The sequence below is a fragment of the Arvicola amphibius genome, chromosome 14 (assembly GCF_903992535.2).
Source record: "Arvicola amphibius chromosome 14, mArvAmp1.2, whole genome shotgun sequence".
In the NCBI taxonomy this organism is placed as follows: Eukaryota; Metazoa; Chordata; class Mammalia; order Rodentia; family Cricetidae; genus Arvicola; species Arvicola amphibius.
Window position 1 is genome coordinate 11457088 of NC_052060.1, and position 23188 is coordinate 11480275.

At 42.3% G+C, this 23188-nt stretch overlaps 1 protein-coding gene across 1 annotated transcript in view; it reads left to right on the forward strand.

The window, feature by feature from the left end:
• Spag17 (sperm associated antigen 17) overlaps window positions 1-23188 on the forward strand; it is a 219833-nt gene that overhangs the window by 173257 nt on the left and 23388 nt on the right. Inside the window, exons 35-43 of the mRNA XM_038311719.1 lie at window positions 937-1064; window positions 3635-3817; window positions 4953-5066; window positions 5889-5934; window positions 7673-7772; window positions 7932-7979; window positions 14478-14577; window positions 15549-15642; window positions 17283-17657. Coding sequence (XP_038167647.1) covers window positions 937-1064; window positions 3635-3817; window positions 4953-5066; window positions 5889-5934; window positions 7673-7772; window positions 7932-7979; window positions 14478-14577; window positions 15549-15642; window positions 17283-17657 — 1188 coding nt within the window. The remainder of the gene's footprint in view (window positions 1-936; window positions 1065-3634; window positions 3818-4952; window positions 5067-5888; window positions 5935-7672; window positions 7773-7931; window positions 7980-14477; window positions 14578-15548; window positions 15643-17282; window positions 17658-23188) is intronic.

Here is a 23188-nt window from a genome sequence, read left to right on the forward strand (position 1 = left end):
GCAAGAACTCTCCTCAGTGTATTTATAACCATTTAAGTAGCATCGACTTAGCAGCATATCCTGCGCCAAATGCCATCTTGGATTTGGAATGCATAATGAGGTAAAACAAAGATAAAACCTATTTCCTTAAAACTTATAATTTGGTGAGAGAAATGGGTGTTAATTATATAGCCACACAAATAACTGTGTGATTACAATCTTGTATAAGACCCATGAAAAATGGAAATATCTTTCACTGAGAGTTTGGAACAGAGAAACCTAGGGTTGTCTACAAAATTTCTCTGGAGATGTTTAAGACCCAAGAACGTGTTAGTGCATTCATGTGGGAGGGGTCATGATTTCTTGGAGAAGAAAACATGAAGAATTCTACTGAATTAAAGATGGGTAGGAAGAGAACAAACCGTCTGAATCACAGAAGGAAGACATGCTTCAAGGTGAGGAAGAAGTGAGCAGAGAAGACCCGCTTTACTGTTTGGGAAAGAGGAATCAAAGAAGTTTTTATTATGGATGAGTCTCACTAGTGAAACCCACTGACTGCCAGGGTAGGTTCACTCCAGAGTACAGCCTGCTAGAAAAGCTAGCTGTTGCTCAGTACAGGATGGGATACCTCTGAGTTACATGACTAAATGTTGCATCTCTGGAGAAGGCAGAAGAGGGAGTCAAGGCAGCTTGTTGGCAAAGCCGACCCAAATATAATTGTTGAGGGACAGAAAGATACTAGTGAGTGCTTTTGTTTGACTAAAGTCCATCTTTCAGGTGTTGGCTACTAAGGGTCCAGTCTTAGAGAGTAACACCCTAAAGCGTAATCATTGTGCCTGGCTAAGGTTCTTGTGTAAAAAGCAGTTCGAAAGTACTTATCGAACGTGATTAATGCCTGTTGATTTTGTCAGAATCGTTTTGGCAGAGAAATAACCTCTGGTATTCTCTTTAATCCAGGTGCCTTGAGCATCACAGTGCTTCGCCCTTTTTACGAAGCATCGCCGTGGCTAATGAAGAAGGAGTTAGACACCATCGTTCCTCCGAATCTCCAGTCGAGGTCATGGGAAAGGTTCCCTTCAGTTGAGGTATACTGCAAAGTCACTGTACTTACATTTCCATTCGGGCTCAGGTCTGCTTCTGTAGCTTTATATATTTCCATCCTCCTGTGAGATAATGAACAAGTTCAAGAAGTTTTGTATTTGGAGATTCTAATCATTAGATAGATACAGCAATAGACTTTTAGAGGACTAGGCCTGGCTAATTTCTGTTTTATTTTTTATTCTGCATTGTAAGCCTGGGCATATCCCTACGATATTAAAACATTCCTCTTGAATAACCTGTTACATTTCACCTATCATGGACTTCCTGATACCATACCACTTGCCCTGTCATTTCTTCGCAGTTAATTTTGAACAAAATTTGGTGCCCTTTCACTCTCCCTGTAACTTTTCTTTGTATATTAAAGATACATAAATGGAGAAAAAAAGAGAGGGTGAGAAGCAATTTTGCAACTGCAATGTTAGCAAATATATACTGTGCTTATGATCTTGCCAGATTAGTTAAACTCCACCCTAAAGTTTCAAAAGAATGAAATAACATTTTGCCAAGGCATCTCTAAGCCCTGCATCTTGTAAGGTTGTTGTTTTGCTCTACAACCACTGTATGCAACATGTCCAGCACATCATCTGGTGTTCAGTTATGAAATTACAAAGACACCAAAATAGAGCATACTGCTGTTAAATGAGGAGGTTAATGTACTGAGATTTTACTTTCAGTATCTTATAGTAAATACGGCTGTAGCAAGAGCAGAGATGATGAGCGAAGGCCATCCACTCCTTAGTTTTAATTTGGTGGCTCTAATCAAGTTGATGAAGTGAATGTGGCCACGATGTCTTGTTCCGAATCTTGGAACAGTTATACTGGACCACAGTATTCTTCTCTGAAAGTTGAGAATGCCAAAAAAGCTGCAGGTACTACAGGATGATAGCATAAATATACCCCATTCTGGATTAATGGGGATTATTCTTTTCATCTGAAGCTCTTATGCTTCAGAAAGCCACGGGATGGTTGTCACTGCCCACTCTTTTTTTAAAAAAACCAAAGCACCAAGGCAGCAAAGTGTAGCAGTCCTGAAGGCCAGTTGCTAGGATGGCAGAGATTTGAGCTCAGTCTTAGGCAAACATTACTTCCCAAGAAAGCCCTCGAAGATTTTGGAGGTGGATTTCATCTAGAGTCGGCTCAAAGTTGGCCTAGGCCCATGGAATGATTTTGCTCTCAGAATCTTCTTATATAAATTCATACAGAGCCAGGAAGTTAAAGACTGCTAACTCCAAATGGTTTCGGCGACCTGAGCGTGCCAAATAAAGCATCATCCATGTAACATGAATTAGATTGTTGCTGGTTTACCATGTGCTGAATCCCACAGCCCTCCTGAGATTGTTAATGGCACACATAAAGATAAAATTTTGCTCAGATCCATGAGGTTGAGGATTTTCCCAGCACCATTTCGTCCCCCACAGGTGGTTCTGTAATGGCTTCAACTTCTGCTGGAAGGACTGACTCTTTACTTGGTCCTTCAGAAGTTCACTGGACAACGAGAAGTTGGAAGTATGATAGCCAATGTGGACAAGTTCAACAGAACCACTATTTATGGACTGCCCATGCATCACCAGGGCAATAAATTTCATTTTATTTTTTTCAGTTTGGCATCCTTGCCTCCATTTTGCATCTGTTTCCTTGATACTTTAAATTTGGATTGTTGTATGAGTTCTAACTGTTCTTAGTAAAAATCCGGAGTCAGGTATTAGGGTGTGAAAGCCGAGAAACCAGAGAAGCAGTGCAGCCAGACACTAGAGAGACCTTTGACCTCTACCAAATCCTCGGATCAAAAGGGAGATCCCGCCCTCAGACTGCCTCCTCTGACAGCATCCTCAGTCTGACTGCTTCAGACTGCTGCCTCAGACTGCACGGCTCAGACTGCATCCTCAAACTGCATTGAGTTCTTGTCCCCTTACCCCGCTTTATTTTCCTCTCTCTGCCCAGCCATATCCCTTCCTGTCTCCACCTCCTTAGTGCTGGAATTAAAGGTGTGAGCCCACACTCCCTGGACCTGTTTCTCTTTGAGACTGGATCAGTCTAGTGTAGCCCAGGGTAGACTTGAGCTCATAGAGATCTGTCTGCCTCTGCCTCCCAACCCCCAACCTACCTCTGGCGGCAGTAACCTTCTAATTGTCTAGATGGCTCTGATGCTGAGATGATCAACCAGACCATACTGGGATCAAGACGGCCTGAGGATGCATGCATACTCATTGCTCACCTTCTTCTGTCCCTCCCTCCTATCACTCCAGAGCTCTTGTTAGTGCCTTGAAAATGGTGCCTGAGATGCTAGCTCCTGTCCTTCTCAGCGTAGCCATACTGAATGATGAATCTCTTTCCTAATTTACCGTTCCTTTTGTCATTTGATTTGGGGTATGGGTGGCCAAACCTGATCTATCTGGATCCCTCAAAGTCATATCTCCACTGGTTTAGGAATCCCAAAACCACTCCTGATCTAGTATCCACAAAGGAGTACTTGGTTAAAACAAAAAAAAAAAAAAGTCCATCACTGTACTATTCTGACTTCCTTGGTGAATCTTGCACTTTGTTTTGTTGACAGAAAAAGACTCCCGGACCTCCATTCGGCACTCAGATTTGGAAAGGCCTCTGCATCGGGTCTAAGCAGCTGAAAAATGCCCCAGCCCCGATACTCAAAGGCCCCAAGGTGCTACAGATGCGCCAGTTCTTCCAGCATGAGGTCATAAAGAATGAGGTGAAGCTGGGGCTGCAGATTTCCCTTAAGGTAACAGGATTGGAGTGACGTGACCCTTCCCCTGAAGGATCAGGAACAAAGTCAATCACTCCTGTCCATTTCCTGAAGAGCCGGAAAACATCTAGTTTTAGCAATATTTAGAATAACATTTGAATGTCAGTCAGTCGCCCAGTACAAAAGGTTAAAAGGTAGAGGATGTTTAATGATTTCTATATTAAGTTGTAGGAATCATTAAAGGGCCCAACAGGTGTTGCTATAATTAAAAAAAAATCTTTTTGTACAATTTCTGTATAGTCTTCTTTCTTTCCGACTACATGGAAAGCTAATGCTCTCTGGAGAAAATGCGGACCCACATATTAATCAGGTACTTGTTCGTGGATAAAGAGTTGCTGCTTTGAAGTGGTCTAAGACTTTATAAAGATATGACTGGTTGTGGCATCATATCGCTAGCCTCTTTCCAAGTTTAACTCCCTCAGCATGGACATTACATGCTTTTTATGGTTATATGCTCACAACCTAGTTTGAGAAGAGGATCAGTATTGATGGATGCTGATCATATATCCGTGGGGAGGGAATATATTTCATTTAGGAGCAAAGGCATGGACTAAGTGACTGAAGTCCATGGACAGAGTCATAGAGGCAATACTGAGAGACCCAGGAATCATCTACCTCAGGGTAATCACTTTAGTGAGAAGGACGCTGAAGCTTGGTGTTAGAAGCAGGGCTCTGTGCGGGTCTCTCCTGAGGCTGTAAAGCCTCACTTGTGGGCAGAGAAAGACTTCACTCATTACTATTAACCTACTGAGAAAAGGTTTTCCCACGCTTGACTAATTAACTGTTTGCAGAGAGGTGTGAACTTATCCCCTTAGTCCTGTTGGAATGTTCCAAGTTGGGTAGAGATGGTGCACACCATTAATCCCAGCACTTGGGAGGCAGAGGCAGGTGGATCTCTGTAAGTCCGAAGCCAGCCTGGTCTACAGAGCGAGTTCCAGGATAACCAAGGCTACTCTGAGAAACCCTATCTCAAAAAACTCAAAATAAAACAAAATAAAATAAAAAAAAAATAAAAAGCACTTGTAATGTTCCAAGTTGACATAGACCATGTTGGTCTCTTTCTTTACCTAGTTCTTGACTTGTATCCATTTGTTTGACTGTCCTGATCTAGGATTATATAAACCATATTCTAAAGAAGGAAGACGAGCTACAGGAAATGACAGTCAAGGATTCCAGGACGGAGGAAGAAAGAGGCAATGCTGCAGACCTCCTCAAGCTGGTTATGGTGAGTGGAAGTCCCACAGACCAGTGTTCCTGCTGCTGTCTTCCTGTCAGGGCCTCCCAGACAAATGTGGAACAGCCACGTCACCATCAGGGCCTCCAGGACAGAATGCACGTGGAACAGCCACATCACCATTAGGGCCTCCAGGACAGAGTGCATGTGGAACAGCCACGTCACCATCAGGGCCTCCAGGACAGAGTGCATGTGGAACAGCCACGTCACCATCAGGGCCTCCAGGACAGAGTGCATGTGGAACAGCCACGTCACCATCAGGGCCTCCAGGACAGAGTGCATGTGGAACAGCCACGTCACCATCAGGGCCTCCAGGACAGAGTGCATGTGGAACAGCCACATGAGGGTCCTTCCGAGGCTCTGAAGCATTCACTTCATCCTCATAACTTATTCCCGTGCTAATTGGATTATGGATTTGTTGAAGTTTCCAAAGATATCTTTCTTTGGCTCTTCCTTTACTTACAGATAATCCTGAGATCCTGAAATAAAAGATACTTATATGTTATTATTATTTTACTATGAATATATACTATTGATTTTACTTTAAGAATTATTTATTGAAATATTGAATAACTTAATGAATGCGAAAGAAAAAGTAATTTTCATAATGACAAATGATTTCTATTCTTAGAAATTTATTAAATAACAGAGCCACAAAATACTTAAATAAATTGTATAATTTAAAAAAAAACACAAATTTACTTTATAGCTTTTTCCATAATAAGTCAAACCGAGCACCAAAAGAATTCTTCTAAACAAAATATTTCCATGTGTAACATAACTAACATCAAGTAATTCTGATCTTTATTTCAGTCTTTCCCTAAAATGGAGGAAACTACAAAAAGTCACGTGACTGAAGGTAACTGGAATTTCATATTTTTCTACAATCTATCAACAGATTTCAAAAGGGCTCCTGAAATACACGGGTCTGTCATTCTGTTTACCACAGCCAGTCCTCGTGTAAATCACCTCCGCTCCTACACGTGCCATGCTCTCTTTCAATGGTTTGTAGGTTTCGTTCTTCCCTGAAAACAGTGATTCCCTCCTTCATTCACCTTTAACTCTCCTTTGTTAAATAAAAAAACACTGACATTTTACCTTCTTTTTTACCTCAACCCCATAGAAAACAGCTAACAGCCAGGAGTCAGCTGACCGATGCCCCCGTGTCCACGCACATAGCTTCCAAACAAGTGCACAGACATTGCCCACACCTTCAACTCTTCCCCTGTATGTTGTAAGACAGACAGCTGCTCTCAAAGGAGCGCCTCCCTGGCCCCAGCAAGCTTGGCCACATCACAGCAACAGCAGTAGAAATCTCCCTGGGGTTGTGCCTTCGGCTACATGGCAGAGGCCCTAAGCTGGCTGCCTTGGGCTTCACTGAACCCTCCGACATGTCCAGTTCCTCTTCCGCGGTCTTGACTTATACTCTTGTTTTGTTGCTACTGTTGTTATTGCTTATCTAAATTGTTCTTCTTAAGATTTCATATTGCAGCAGTGATAGTTAACTAAAAGTGACGGGCAGCCACCCCTTCAGGTGCCCATTATGGAAGAGGCCATGACACTCACCAATACTCCTCTGTCCGTGCACTCTGGTGCCACACTTCTATGAGACAGGCCCTGCAATAGAGTTACCAGTGAACATATATACAAAAGGCCTTATTAAAACTGAATTTTGGGTAAATAATAAATAATCTGCATTGTAAGTGTACCCCAAATATATCATGCCACATACTCATCCTTTAGAAAATATGTTTAACTAAAATGCAAACTTCATTTACCTTTACCCTATGTTTGATCTTATAAACTTACCCTGGGTTATTTGAGCTTGTCACTCCTAGTTCAAGAAAACAGGCAGGCGTGGATGATGGAGGCAAACCTACAGCCACCCAATAGTAACAGTTAAACAAGCTGTATTTCTCAGATTGCTGCAGAAGGGAAATAGCATCCGTAAAACTAACCTTGATGATTACCAATGGTGATACAAAGTCAGCATCTCCCACTGTATTTCCTAGGATGTTCTTTGAGGTGGCTCCTTTAAAACCATGAGTTTTGCAATAAAACAAGTTTGGATAATATTTTATATTGTCTTACTTTAAGACTTACAACATACAGTAATTAAGGGCATAGAGAAGTCTCACAAGAAAAAAACTTACTTATCCTTGTCTAAATCAGTGTTTTCTAAGTTTTCCTATCTTGACCAGGTATCCTATTCTTTCTTTGGAAAGTGAAATCTCACTGAGGCCATATGCCATAGACCAACGCTAAGCACCATCACCCAAATTTCAGAACTGTGTGATATTCAGATCTTTGGCACTAGATAATAGGTACAAGTTTAGAAAAAGAACCTCAGTATGAAGGCCAATCTTCTTTAATATGAGAAAATTCAGCTCCTTGCCATACAGTCTTCCTAGTGATGGAGGGCAAACTATTTATGTTTGGATCATAAAGATGATGTTCACTAACAGAACACACCATGGAAAGTCGTCCATTTGTTAAACTTGAACATGGAAATCCTCCAAAACCATCAATAAAGTAATTGTGTCATGAAGAAATGTTATAAAGGAGTCAATGCTAACACTGAATGTGGTATTTTTAAGTTGCAGCCCACCTAACGGATTTGTTCAAGCAATCTATGGCTTCAACTCCAGTATGTTCCCCAGACACATTCTCTAAAGATTTCTTTGAAAAGAAATGGAGGTAAGCAATGCTGGCTGTCTTCTCTGGTCAGTGCTGGCACACACAGGGAAAGGAGGGGTGTGGGAATCACTGCAGCCCTTCTCCCATGGCACAGTGATGACGTCACCCTGTCATGTGGGGGCACTGCCTATTTCAACACATTTTCTTCTTTTCACATAGGGACACGTCACCAGCAAAGAGCTGGAAAGAAAAGCTCGAGCAACAGAGGTAATTCTGACCCGGTGTAGACACAAGGCTGTGAAAATCCCAGTTGTGCGGTCTTAGAGCTCAGTATGCTACCAGGGCCTACAGGTTCCCCGCTGCTGCCTGACACTTCAACAAGGCAAGGTGGCCCTTGAGGCAGCCTGTTAGGCCGTTAGGTAGATGTAGATGCCTCCATCTCCTGCAGTTGAGTCCTCTGGTCCCTCTTCACGCTTCTGGTGATTTTAATATACTCATAAACATTAGTCATATACACTCAGGGTTCCTGTTGCTTGCTTCAGGAGTGTGTCCTGGGTGCATTGATGTTTGTTTTCCCTACAGTCTGCACTTAAGATTTCAACTCCAGTTTTTTATCCATTAAGGAAACCAATTATATTTATATATCTGTGGCAAGGTGGTCATTTTTACACAATAGTGTTGCTAGTTGCTTTTAACTCTTTACTCCTTGGGGGCCCGCCACCCAGCGCACAGATAAATCAAACAAAGACCCCTTTTCTTACTTATGAATGCTCAGCCTTAGCTTACTTTATTTCCAGCCAGATTTTCTTTTCTTAACTTAAAAGATCTACCTTTTGCCTCTGGGTTTTTACCTTTTTCAAGTCTGTGTAACTTTTCTTACCATCTTACTCCTTGTCCGGCTGTGTAGCTGGGTGCTGGCCCATGCATTCTCCTCTCTTCCTTTTCCCTCTTTTCTTTCTCTCCTATTTGTTCTCTCTGCCTGGCAGCCCCACCTAGTTCTCTCTTCTGTCTAGCTGTTGGCCATTCAGCTCTTTATTAGACCAATCAGGGGTTTTAGACAGGTAAAGTAATACAGCTTCAGAGAGTTAAACAAATACAATGTAAAAGAAAGCAACACATCTTTGCATCTTTAAACAAATGTTCCATATCATAAATAAAGATAACACATATTCAACTAATATTCCACATTTCTCCCTTTTGTCTAAATAAAAATGAAAGGTTTTGACTTTAACATAATAAAGCTATATACAACAAAACAGTTATTAAGTAAGAACTACATTCACAATATTCAGTATATTTGTATTTAGCAAATTCAGAGGAAATACTCCATTATCTATCTTATCATAGTGATTCCAAAGTTTTATACATAATTTACTTTCTATCATTACTAAGGAAAACTATAACAGTAATTATATGGTCTTTAACTCCATCAAAGACCCTAGAAGGATGTAATATTACGGGAGACATCTGACTCCCTGGACAGTCATCCAAAGTTCCTCTGCAGTGTTGTAGTATCCATCTTCACATACAGGCCTAGAATATTAGGCAGACTCTTCTATGAAGCAGGAATTTTAAAGGACTACCCTGCCTTCTCTTGGCAAAGTTCAACAGTCACTTCCCTGTGGGTTCTGCATATCCAATCTGCACAGCACACTGTCCACAGTAAAGGCAAAATTAGGGGTTTTTTTGCCCAGAATCAGCCTTGCCACATTAAAAGCAAACTCCATATGGAGTTTCTTCAATGTCCATCTTCCTTTTATGAAGTGTATTGGTGCTACCAGGAGCAGATGTATCTCACTGTCATGAAAAAACTTAGGTTATTAAACATCTTAAATGCCATATTATGTAGGTCTCTGAAGTGTTTGAAAGTCATCTATCTGTCTAAAATATACCTGTTTAACCTTGAAAACATACCCAATGTGACTATAAGTTTGATTTTTATAGATTAACTACTAACCTCATTTCTTAATTATACTTTATATTTTTAAATAAGCTGCATAAGTGCAAAATCCCAAACAAGAGTAAAAAAATACATACAGTGTAAAAAAATTACTTTAAATTTGCATGCCTATGCAAAATATTGGACATCAATAGTTGTCTTTGTATTCTAAATTCCTATATTCCCATAAATGATAACAAACATCCATAATTCACCAAATAACCAACAACCACCCACCCCTATTCTTGGGAATATGGGTGTCATGTTCTCCAGACTGCTTTTGTCTGTGGACAAAGACCTCTTTAGGGGTCCCTGAGAAAATTGAGATAATGGTCAAGTGCTAGGAAGACCAACTGTAACCTTTGTTGATATGGATCACCTGTCAAGATTCAGGAGGTCTTCCTGATCAAACCTGATCCATATCATCCCTGAAGAAATCTACAGCCTCTTGTTTCCTGTGAAATCTAAAGCAAAACATTTCTCCAAAGCATTTTTTGAGTTCCATTTTACAAACACATTTTTTACTCCCATTTTAAAGTTAAGGCATTCCTAAAGTATATAGACTATTTCAATAGTTTCTCTTTCAATTCCAGGTCTCTTTGTAGCCGATGTTTGCTTATCGGCAATCAAAAATTCAAAATCAGCACAATACCATATAGGACCCAGATTCCCTGTGTATTTTCCATCATTATGTGACTTCTCTTTTTATATTACTTTATGTCTCTCTTTAAAGACTTTCCTCTATTATTATTTAACTATTTATTTTGTTCTAAGACTTTCTATATCCTTTCTCTTTTCTTTTTTTTTTCATTCTCATGGTTTATTTTTTTTTATATTTAAAAATTTCCATCTCCTTCCCTCCTCCTCCCCCTCCCTCCGCTCCTCCTCCCCCTTCCCGCCCCTCCTTCTCCCCCTTCCCTCCCCTTCCCTCCACCCATACCTCCCCTCCCTCCCTCTCAAGGCCAAGGAGCCATCAGGGTTCCCCACTCTATGCTAAGTCCAAGATCCTCCCAACTCCCCCCAGGTCCAGGAAGGTGATCGACCAAGCTGAGAAGGCTCCCACAGAGCCCGTCCATGCAGAAGAATCAGAGCCCAGCGCCAATGTCCTTTGCTTCTCAGTCAGCCCCCGCTGTTGGCCACATTCAGAGAGACGGGTTTGGTCGCATGATCCATCAGTCCCATTCCAACTGGAGTTGGTGATCTCCCTTTAGTTCTGTCCCACCGTCTCCATGAGTGAACGCACCCCTCACGTTCCTGACTTTCTCCCTCATGTTCTCACTCCTTCTGCTCCTCATCAGGACCTTGGGAGCTCAGTCCAGTGCTCCAATGTGGGGCTCAGTCACCTTCCCCATCTGTCGCCAGCTGGAGGTTCCCTCACGGTCCTGACTTTCTTTCTCATGTTCTCCCTCCTTCTGCTCCTCATCAGGACCTTGGGAGCTCAGTCCGGTGCTCCAATGTGGGGCTCTGTCATTTTCTTCATCTATCGTCAGGTGGAGGTTCTATGGTGATATGCAAGAAATTCATCAGTATGGCTATAGGAACTGGCCTTTTCAGGCTCCCTCTCCTCAGCTGCCCAAGGAACTAACTGGGGGCGTCTCCCTGGAAACCTGGGAACCCCTCTAGGGTCAAGTCTCTTGACAACCCTCAGGTAGCTCCTTAAATTAAGATATATGCTTCCCTGCTCCCATATCATGGGGGGAGCTCGGAGGAATGGGATCCTTTCTCTTTTCTTAAGCCTATGCACATTATTAAACACACTTTAAACTGTTTAGAGGGTTTTTCCATTTGGATCTATCTTTACTGTGTATCTCTAGTCTTTGTTGACAGCATGAGCCTTTAGACTTCTAAGTGGCTAGGCTAGGACCTCCATGTGGCTTTGGCAGCTGTTTCCACCCACTTCCCAGTTTGTGAAAGCCATGCCTAAAGTATGTGGCTTGGTTGGAGGTGCATGACTGAGAGCTGCAGTCACCCCCCCACCAGCACTGTGGCAGGCATTTTTTTACTTAGTGTTTTTTTTTTTTTCTATTTAGTGTGGAAAAGGCTGTTTAAGTGTTCTGATGTAAGGCAGAGTTTCTTAAAGGAGCTGTATCCAGTCTTGTGTGTGTGTTTGTTTTTCAGCTTTCTCAGGCCCTCAGAATATTTGAGCCTCACATTGGTACACCAAAATGTAGTAGTTGGGTTTTTTTCTCTCTCTTTTTTACTCTTTGGGGACCTACCACCCAGATCCTACATCAACCACACAGAGACTTTTTCTTAATTATGAATGCCTGACCCTAGCTTGGCTTGTTTCTAGCTAGCTTTTCTTAAATTATCCCATCTACCTTTTGACTCTGGGCTTTTTTCTATTTCTGTATATCTTGTCTTTCCTTCTTACCCCATGTCCGCCTGTGTTGTTGGGTGGTTGACCCCTGGCATATCCCTCTCCTCCTTTTCTCAGTCCCCTCTTTTCTCTCTCCTTCTATTTATTCTCTCTGCCTGGCAGCCCTGCCCATCCCTCTCCTGCCTAGCTATTGGCCATTCATCTCTTTATTAGACCAATCAGGTTTTTTAGACACGCAAAGTAACACAGCTTCAATGAGTTAAACAAATGCAACATAAAAGAATGCAACACAACTTTGCATCATTAAACATTCCACATCATAAACAAATGTAACACATCTTCAACTACTATTCCACCACACATGAGTTGCTCCTTTCACATCACCTTCATTTAGGTGTTGGGTTACATTTTGGGATGTATTTTGTTTCTCCACTTATAAGGTTGAACTGGAGGGTGTATGTTGTCAGTAGTGGAAGACACCTTTTGTTCCTACACATCGTAGGTCCCTGGCTGAGAACTCTGGAACAAAAGACAGACCGGCGAGTGGAAAGAATATGGATTTGTTTTCATTTAATGTGAGATAGGGGATGTCATAAAGAAATGAAAATCCAAAAAGAAGACTGGGCCTGCATATCTCTGTGCCCCATTTGATGAATAGAGAGTTATGAATAAATATGACAGGAAAAGAGTATCACCTAGAAGTAATAAACTGGTAGAACCAATGGGGACTGAATGCTCAGATAGTCAGGCATCCCTCCATCTTACAGATAGAGATGCTCTTTTCCTCTTCACACAGGGAGGGCACGACTCCTGGGGGTCTCATGACCTTTTTCAAGGAAAGGCTAGAAAAACCCTTTCCAGGTTTTCTGACCTAGAAACAGTGTATGAGAGGCTGCCAATGGGGAATGAGACTGGATGTTCAGGGGACAGTGGGAGATAGTGACTTGCTTTTTTTAAACGTACTTTTAAATTTTGTTACCAATCTCAAATTGCTATTCCTGTAAGACAATGGACATGGCTAAGAAGAAGAAGAATATTATTATGACCCCAAAATGATAAGATTAACATGATGATTGTTTTAAGCTCTGTGACAACTTCATACATCATTCAATGCATTCCAGCTGCAGCTTTGCACATGCCTTCAGTGCATTCCAGCTGCAGCTTTGTACATGCCTTCAGTGCATTCCAGCTGCAGCTTTGAACATGCCTTCAGTGCATTCCAGCTGCAGCTTCGTACATGCCTTCAGTGCATTCCAGCTGCAGCGTTGTACATGCCTTCAGTGCATTCCAGCTGCAGCGTTGTACATGCCTTCAGTGCATTCTAGCTGCAGCTTCGACATGCCTTCAGTGCATCCCAGCTGCAACTTCATACATGCCTTCAGTGCATCCCAGCTGCAACTTTGAACATGCCTTCAGTGCATTCCAGCTGCTGTTTTGCCTGCATCCCTCTTGTCCTTCTCCTACCCCTCCCAGCCTCCCTCCCACTTCCTCTCCCCTTCTCACCCCTTCCCCCATCCCGTCCCTTCTTAGACTCATATCTTTGGTTTGTTGTGTGGCTCATTTAGTCAGAGCTGTCTATGTGACTATGGATTGAGACTTTTCACTAGAGCCCGGTGGGGTCATCAGTAGGTATACAAGCAAAGGCACTAGCTCCCCTCTCCCTGAGTCTAACAAGCAAGGCATAGGGATGTTTTACTTCAGGGATTCAGTTTATTTACCTATAAAATATGAAGATGATCACCCTGGATGACTGACTGTTGCTTAGAAGGTACAGTTGTCAAGATCATGAGATTAAAGATGTATAACCCAGCTTGTTCAGCTCCACCCCATATTCATAAAGCCATGGAATAGGTATCTAGCCTCCCTCTACCTTGAGGTTTTTACTATAAAATGGAGATAACAAGGCTTACCCAATAACCCCAGTTTAGAGCCCCTTGCTTGGCCTTCCCAGTAGAGGCATTCCGATTCGGAAAGCCCAGCTCACAGCAGTGCCATGGCTGCTCCTGCTACTGCAATAATGGAAGCCTGTGACTGTCACTTCAACTCCAGAGAACCTAGCAACCTAAAAAAAAGGCCCCTGGAAGGGTACCTTAGCTTTAGACATTTGAGATTAGCTGGCATCATTAGTCCCTGTCTCATACAAAAATCTGATTTACAAAGATTTACAAAGTAAGAAATGTGTCTGTAAACCGTGAACTCGACACCCCCAATAAAAGACTCTGGGTGCCACACACCTTGAATCCTAGTCATTGAAAGGCAGAGGCAGATGGGTCTTTGTGTGCTCAAGGCCAAGTGTCTACAAAGCCAGTTCCAGGCCAGCCAAGACTAGGTAGTGAGACCCTGCCTCAACGGGAAACAAAAGAGTCCATTCAGTTTTCCCTTCTCGGTTTTACTATCAGTAAGTGCAGTGGTATCCAGTGGGATCTGGAGCTAAAGCACGTGAAAATCATTTTTCAATGTGTTTTGTGTGTGTTCTTTTGCATATCGTTGTGGAAACGTGAACCAGGAACAACATTGAGAAAACACAAAATTACCTGTTGCAAATTAGGAACAAAGAAGTACCACCTTATTTCAAGTCTGAACTGGGCTCGCTATTTAAGTCACAGGTAATTGAACATAATTTATAGTAATTTAATTTCTATAAAATGATGCTCTGCATGCTAATCTGTAAGCTTTTTCCCTGGTGCTATTTATTTGCCTATTGTAGCAATCTCATGCTTCACATCTATTTTCACGCAAGCACATGGAGGGGACTTTCACTCCTCCCTCATGCATGCCACCCTCTTTTGTTTCCTTTCTAAGGTTTTCTTTGGGCCAAGTCCTTGCTGTTGCTTATTTTCCAACTGCTAACAAACTCTAATTATGGTTTTGTTTCATCAGAGCTCCATCAATCCTCAGCTGTTAAAATACCATTAAGTTACTGTGGGCTCTTAGAACCCCAGAGACACTGAACATTCTCCTCTTCCAAGTGAACCCACTCCTAAGACCCTAAGCCACAGACTAACCTGCCACTTAATGCCCTTCACTGCTCCTTCCTGCCCCTCACAGCCCCTCGCGGCCCCTCGCGGCCCCTCACTGCCCTTCACTGCCCCTCGCTCCCCCTCACTGCCCCTCGCAGCCCCTCGCTACCCCTTGCTGCCCCTTATGGCTCTTCGCTGCCCGTTACTGCCCCTCGCGGCCCCTCACAGCCCCTCACTGCCCCTTACAGCCCCTCACTGCCCCTTGCTGCCCCTCACTGCCCTTCATGGCCACTCACAGTCCCTCATAGTCCCTCACAGCCTCTCAGGGTCCCTCACCGCTGAAGCCTCAAAGCAAAGTGAACACCTTCATCTGTCCACAATGCCCTGGAGTTCTCAGAAATTAAGGACACTATTATTAATCAGAGGAAATTTAAAAAACCACGACCGGTTAACAAAGACAATTAGTCTAACAAGGTCAATTAGTCTCTCACAGAATTTCAGCTCTCAGCTTCCTCCTCGGGGTCTTGTCAGCAGTGCCTGTTGACGTAACTAACATTTGTGACAGTTGCATAAAATAAGTGTGTATCTGAAGTACATCCTGTGCGTTTTCCTTTAAGTATGATTATCTGGAGAAGCTTTCCAAAAACCTGCCTCCTGTTACAAAGAAAACGGAAGACACAACCACAGCAGCTGCTCCGGATCTGCATTCAGGTAAGGTGTTTATGTGACTCCTATTCCTGTCACCTGACCTGAACTGAGTCACGCCCCATACGGCCCCTTGTGGCTGTCTAGTTCTTACTGACCATTGTCTTAATGACAACTAGTGACAGGATATGCTGTTACCTACGTACCACAGATATGCCTGAATTATATAAGGGGAGAAAGACATAAATTGAATTTCAGATTCATTTCTTGTGCCTAGGAGCGTTTAGATCTGACTAACCAAAGGATTAATGAAAGGTTTCTCTGAGAACGTGGCATTCACATGGTCTCAAAATAACACTCATGCTTGTTCATTACAGCAAATAAAATGAAAACACATGGACAATGGGGATGCAGTATTGACACCTTAGTTAACACCAGATGGAAGGCTGTGTACCACTGAGAGTCTTTCTCTCGGAGTACAGAGTAACTATACAGAATTCATGTTGAAAATCCTCAATCCGAATCTCATGAAGAGGCCCTAGTAGATAAATGTGTACCCGTCTGTAGACAGGGCACAGTGCAGCTGCCTTGGTCTCTTCACAAGCCAGTGTCAGGATAGATGTCTGGTCCATTGGAGAGCCCTTGGCCAACAGGCATGCGATCTTGGGTTCAGTCCCAGCACTGCAGACACCCACTCAGAGTCAGTACCTTTAAACCAAACGATGGGACAATTTTCGTCATCCCAAAGAGACTGTATGACATAGACACAGCATGGAACAGATAGAAGCAGGAAACACGCAAGTTTTATTAGAGGACGATATATTGGAGGGCATTGCAGAATTGTCCATTTCTTAGAGATATTGATGGGAGAATGGATGTAAAGGGGATGTCCATATTCTCAGCAGATAGATACTGAAAGGCTTGACAATGGAATGGGATTTTGTACTTCTTAGTAAAAAGTACGAAGTGAATGGTGCAAAAGACCCTGGTAGAAGTCTCCACTGCTGAATGTCATCCCTGCAGTTCATCTACACAGAATGTGTGTGGCCAGAAAAAAAAGGCACATACTTTCAAATAGAGCTTGCTAAGCAGAGATTGGGGCTGGAGAAATAAAGCACTTGTAGTTGTGATGAGGCGAGATCAGGTGATCTGAGTCCACGGGCTCTGTGTTATCAGTTAAACTTGCCACACCTTGGAGAAACAAGAGTAACCCAAGCCCACTCCACTGGGGCAGCTGCAGCTAGCTGCTCATGCAGGTTTTACATATACACAAGCTAAAATCTATGTGCCTCCCTAGCATACATACATTCCTTTAACTTTGTTTCATATTGTACCTGTTTCTTAAAGATACACATTTTAATGAAGAGATAAATTTTTGGAAATCATTTTTGTTTAGTAGTTGAATGCAGGGGCAGATGGCTTAGCCTCAGGCTGGAGACAGTTCCAGCTGGCCATAATGCCCACAAGATCCAGCCAGTTCCTAAGGAGTGTTTGCTCTGCAGGAACTGCCTTGTTTGTTAGTGGCAAACACCAATCATTATGAGGAATCTCTCAGTGATGGCCTCATACCACCATCGTATGAGAAGAATGGGGACCAGTTTGTTCATTGAGAAATTCATTGTTCAGTGTTGTCTGTACAAGTGCTAGTTGTCCCTGTTTCATTGGCCATATGACATAACTTGTATTGTTTGTTTGAGGATTTGTAGATTCTACACTGAATGAAGTTGTAGAACAAAAAGCCGCAAATACGCCTCCCCTTCCAAAACAAGAGGATGCTGAGAATATCAAGGAACCTGCTAGCCTAAGCGATACTGAAAATGTAACCCCACCTATCAAGAAGTCTTCAAACCAAAGCCAAACTGAAAATTTAGCACAACCTACCCAAGAGTCTGAGAGTCAAAATGAAACCGAAACTGTAACCAAATCTTCCAAGGAATCTGATATTCAGAACAAAAGTGAAACTTTAAAAATATCTACTAAGAAGTCTGCTAGCCAAAACCAAATTGACATTTTAACAAAATTTGTCAAGGAGCCTTCAAGCCAAAGCCAACTTGAAAATGTCACCAGACCTCCTATTGAAGGTATGGCCACCATTTGCTTTATCTCACAGGTTCAAAGCAAATGCTGTATTTCTTCAGAATACAGGATTCTCCTGTCTTGTGTCTCCGGCACTGAGATTTCAGGCACCTACTGCCATGCCCAAACATGGATGCTGAGGATCCAAGCTCAGGTCTTCATGTGCAGCAAGTGCTCCACTAACTGACCCTTCTCCCAGAACCTCCAAATGTATACGTTTAAGAGGTTACTCGGGGGAAGGAAAGTAGTATTGGTTGCTCCTCTAGAGTACTAAGATTCTATTCCAAGCAGCCACATAGGGCATCCAACCATCTGTAACTCCGGTTCCTGGATATCCAATCTCTCTTCTGGCTACCCTGGGCACCAGATATACATAGTACATAGACATACATGCAGGCAAGGCATTCATGCACGCAAAACTTTTAAAAGAAGCGATTACATCTATTTGAGAAGATGAAGCAATATGATTGTAAATTTAGGCTAACCTGTTTCTACCTCCCAGGTGCTGGGATTAAAAGCATGCTCCACCACCACTTGGCTTCTAAGAAAATCTTAAACAAGAGTGGAAACACGTACAGAGTATTTTCTAACAAAAAAAAATAACCTTAAATTGTGTTAATATACAAAATCCAAACTAATGTAAAATATTTGAGATTAATAGTTGCTTTTTAGTTTAAAGTAAATTCAATAATCTACTCTTTCACCCTGTCATTCCTATAGCCCACTTTTTCTCTTTTCAAAAAAGATCCTTAAATCTAATCTCCTTTGTTCAGCATTTTTCCTGACCATGACCAATAACAATTTGTAACCAACTCCTCTAAAGGATAACAAACATTCATAACCCACCAAATGACCAAAAAACACCCACCATACCTCTTGGGAGTCTGGGCATCATGTTCTCTTGACTGCTTCCTGTTGTCTGGGGGCAACAGCATTTTTAGGGGACCTTGAGAAAATTGAGATAATGGTCAAGTCCTGAGAGAGCTAGCTGTATTTGTTGTTGTTGTTGTTGTTGTTGTTGTTGTTGTGTCTATGTATGATGGGAAAGGGTAGTATGTGATGCTGGGCTATCTCAGCTAGCAGCTTTAAAATTGTTCTGAATGCAGAATTTTGAGGAAACTGCTACAGAAGCATTTTGGGAGGCTAGAAAACCTGGGCTACTTATTTCCATTGGCGTTCGGTGCTTTTTTCTTTCTGAAAACACACAAACTCTTAAAGGTTATATATACATACATATATATATATAACATATAATATATCATATTTATATACATTGCGTATATACTATATCATATATTTATATAATCTGTATTAGTACAAGTATGGAATATGTAGTGTGTACAAGTCAGCTAAAGATGCATCTTTTTGTTCCGCATTTGAGCAGATAAAAGGCATCTTTCAGCTTTATAAGTTCATTTGTACTGTACAACCAAACCTTTATCCATGCCATATAAAAGGATGGCATTTAATAATAAGTCATAAGAACTCTGCAGCCAGCAAGATTTGTCATGCCTCATCCGGTCTCAGAGCTGTTACCATGTAGAGGGATCAGCATATATGTCACCTATCCTTTAGTCTTCTTGGGTTTTTTTTTATGTCTATAGCCAAGATTTTCAGGAGGTCTCTCCCAGTCAAATCTGATCATTAATTTTGAAGAGAACCATAACTTTGTTTCCTGTGGAAATAAAGGCGTAACCTCTCCTCAAACGCAACATTTTTCTGACTTCCATTTTGAAGTTGAGATTTCCTTAAAATTTATAGGTTGGTTTAATTTAGCAGTTTACAGAATACAATGTCTCTCAACAGGTATTGGTTTTTTTTGTATATTAGCATTTAAAAAAAATGCAAAGTCAACAAAGCACCACACTGGAACCAGACACCCCGTGTGTTTCCCATCGTCACGTGGCTTAGTTTTTTTATATTACTTTATTCTTTCTTTAAAGATTTATTATTTTTAAACTACTTTTTCTGTGACTGTCTATACTCATTTTCTTTTCTCTAGCTTCCAAACACATTTTAAAGCATGCTCTATTTGTTCAGAGATTTTTCTCAGCCTGGACCTGGCTTTCTGGGCATCTGCAGCATTCTGTGACCATAAGACAAACCATGAATGACCACACCAGCTGCTGAATGACTCTAGTAGCTGGCTCCACCCCTCGGTTCCCTGAGCCTCATGTGGGTGAATGTACTGCCCCAGCTCTGGGAAGCTGTTATGCTCATGATGTGACTGGCATTTTTACCTAGCATGCCAGCTGCTCAAGCGCTCTGCTTCCCAGCAGGTCCTCTGAAAAGAGCCGCACCTCTGTAGGCAGAGCCTACCTGAAAGATGGCTCTCTTAGGCTCTATTGGATATTGAGGCCCCATGTTAGCCATCAGATGTAAGCATACTTTTCTTTGTGCCACCAGCTTCTGAATAATGACAGAGACTTGTTAATTATGAATACTCATCCTATAGCTTAGGCTTATGCCTAACCTGTTGGCAGAAGTTTCTGTCCTGCGCAGCCCCGCAACCATTCAGTCCCAAAGAAAAACACAGAGGCCTACGTTAATTATAAACTGGTTGGTCTATTAGATCAGGCTTTTTCCTTACATCTTAAATTAGCCCATAATTCTTGTTTGTGTTAGCCACATGGCTTGGTACCTTTTATCAGCAAAGCATTCTCATCTTGCTTCCTCTGTGTCTGGGTAACAACTATAGACTGCATCTTTCCTCTTCCAAGAAGTCTGCTGTTCATGTCACCCCACCTCTACTTCCTGCCTAGTCTCCCCATCTATACTTCCTGCCTGGCTACTGGCCAATCAGCATTTTATTAAAGCAATACAACTGACAAATCTTTACTGATCAGTGTCCCACAGCACTAACTAGCTCTTATAACTTAAATTAACCCATGTATATTAATCTACATTCTATGATGTGGCATTACCACTCTTCCACCTTGCATCTTCTGTTTCCTCTCTGTTTCTCCTGCCATGTCCTACATGCCTCGATTCCTCCTCTTCTCTCTGTCTGGAAATCCAATGTATACCTCCTTCCTAGCTTTTGGCCATTCAGCTTTTTATTAAACCAACCACAGCAATATATCTTCACAGTGTACAAATATCCCACAACACACAAAGACATAAAAGATCCCTGTGATGGTTGTGATAAGAGCTTGTGGCAAGAGAATGAAGAAGCAGAAGGTGGGGGCAGCAGGAAGTGACAGAAATTGTGCAGATAAAAATTATCAAAGACTTGGATTCACATGGCCAAGTGGAGAGGATGAAAGATGGGCTGAGGAGATGGCCTAGTTGGTAAAGTGCTTACCACGCAGCATGAGGACTTGAGTTTAACCACCCAGACACCCACACATAAAGACCTGGATGCAATAGAGCGTGTCTGTCATTCCAGAGATATGGAGGCAGAGATAGGAGGATCCTGGAGCTTGCTGGCCAGCAAGTCGAACCAAGTTGGTAAGCCCCCAGTTCAGCAAGAGATCCTGTCTCAAATGTTGAGGTGGAAAGCAATTGAAGAAGATACCCATCATCAACATCTAGCCTCTGCACATCTCATGCACCACACTACACACATACACGGAAATTTGTACATACACATTCAACATATACACACATAAGAGAAAGACGGTAAGAAGCTAATTACTTAGAAATATATCGTGGATGTAAAACCAGTAAACCTGAATGAGTATGTGAGAAAAAAAAAAAAGGAGAATCAAAGTTCCAAAGTTAACTTATTTAACATGCTGTGGGGCAAATAATTTGTAGTTCTTCCATTGCCTCTTCTGCCAGAAATCATGGCATGCACATGAATATATGCATAAGAGGCTTATGAAAATTGAGCTGCTTAATATACATGAACTGCTTAGTGCAGCACACGGCACGTGGCATACTCCTCGTCGGTGTTTTCTATCAGGGATAATAACCGTGTGAGCAGATAATTAGTCCCCATTGGATCAAGCTGTTACAATGGCTGCCTACATAAAGAATGGTGGCCTGTAGATATCAGAACGCCAACTGCTAAGCTCTACCTCCAGAGATTCTGCTTGCTTTGATTGACAGTGGGGCCTGTGTAACCTAGAGCCTGGGAATCTGTTTTTCCAGAGACTATCCTGAGATAGCAGTGCCCAGGAAGTTGTGGGGTCTGACTTATGTTTTACATTCCAGCCCTGACACTCACTGTCTCTTAGACAAGTTCATTTTTCTTCTGAATTTCTGCTCTTCTCATAAAGAGGTAGGATATACTTCTGCTGTGTTCACTGGGGCTTTTCGATTTTTAAATGAGAAAACACAAATTCAATTAAAAATGGGAGAGGTCGTAGGTTTACTTCTGCTCAAAAGCAAACCAGAGACAAGGAGTTGGGGCCAGCCCCACAGGCGGCTGCCTCTGGCTCCTAGGCGTCCCATGTTTGCTGGTTCGCTTGTCTTTGCATGCTGGCTGTCTTCCTCTTGTCACATCGACTTCTTCCCTTCACTTGGTTCTGTTCTCATCTACAAAGGACAGGTTACTTCCATGTGGCAGGCATCCTGACCCTAGAGGCCCAATCCAACTCTTCCAGACCTACAGTTCAATAGGCAAAATGGTGTTATCCCTGTCAGCTTTGGTAGAATTATCCAGACACATTCTTTATAGATGTACTTGGGACATGTGCCATCCTGACGACCAAATGCCGTGGACCCAGATGTATGCGGGCTCAGACTGAAAGCAGAAGGAGGTCCAGCTAGAACACTGAGAATAGCAGCTGATAGGCTCCCTCAGCACCCTACCCCCAGGTCCTGTCAACCCCTCCTCAGCTTCCTACAGCAGCCTCTTGCTTCTGGTGTCCTCACTGCCCTCACTTAGATGGCTTTTCAAGGGCAAAACAAGTTGTTCTATATAGAATTGATTTTCAATGTGGTGCAAGCTCAGGTCTTTTTTCCCCTCACTTTGTGACCTGAAGCACCCCCACATTTGTGTGTGTGTGTGTGTGTGTGTGTGTGTGCGTGCGTGCAATTGTCCGCTACTTGTGTGCAGATGTCTGCAGAGGCTAAAAGAGGGTGTCAAATTCTTCGGAGCTGGAAAGACAGGTGGCTGTGAGCTTCCGGATGTGGATACTGGGATGGGAACTCAGGTCCTCTGGAAAAGCAGCAAGTACTCAGCCATCACTGAGCCATCTCTCCAATACCCCCATCCCAACAAAAGAGTTTTAGGTGGGATGACTTAAGTACAATTTGTAGTTCAACCTCCTGACTATTTGGAGTGAATATAAACAGTGGTAGCTTTGTGGATGATTCACTTCTTCACCCTCCAAATGACTGGGAGAGATAAAAAAATGTACAAGTCTAAAGATATAAATATCTGGTTTAATTCGTTTATAATTACTATGCCATATTTTAGAGCTATAGAAATCAAAATAGAATCTAAATTTCTTAATGGCGTACCCCCTTAGTGCAAGGAAATCTTTCAGAGTTTCTGCTTCAGTGGCTGCTCTTGTTCATTTAATGGTAAGGATCCTGAAAGTGTACAAAGAGCTCATCATAGGGAAGTTACAAGAAAACTGAGAAT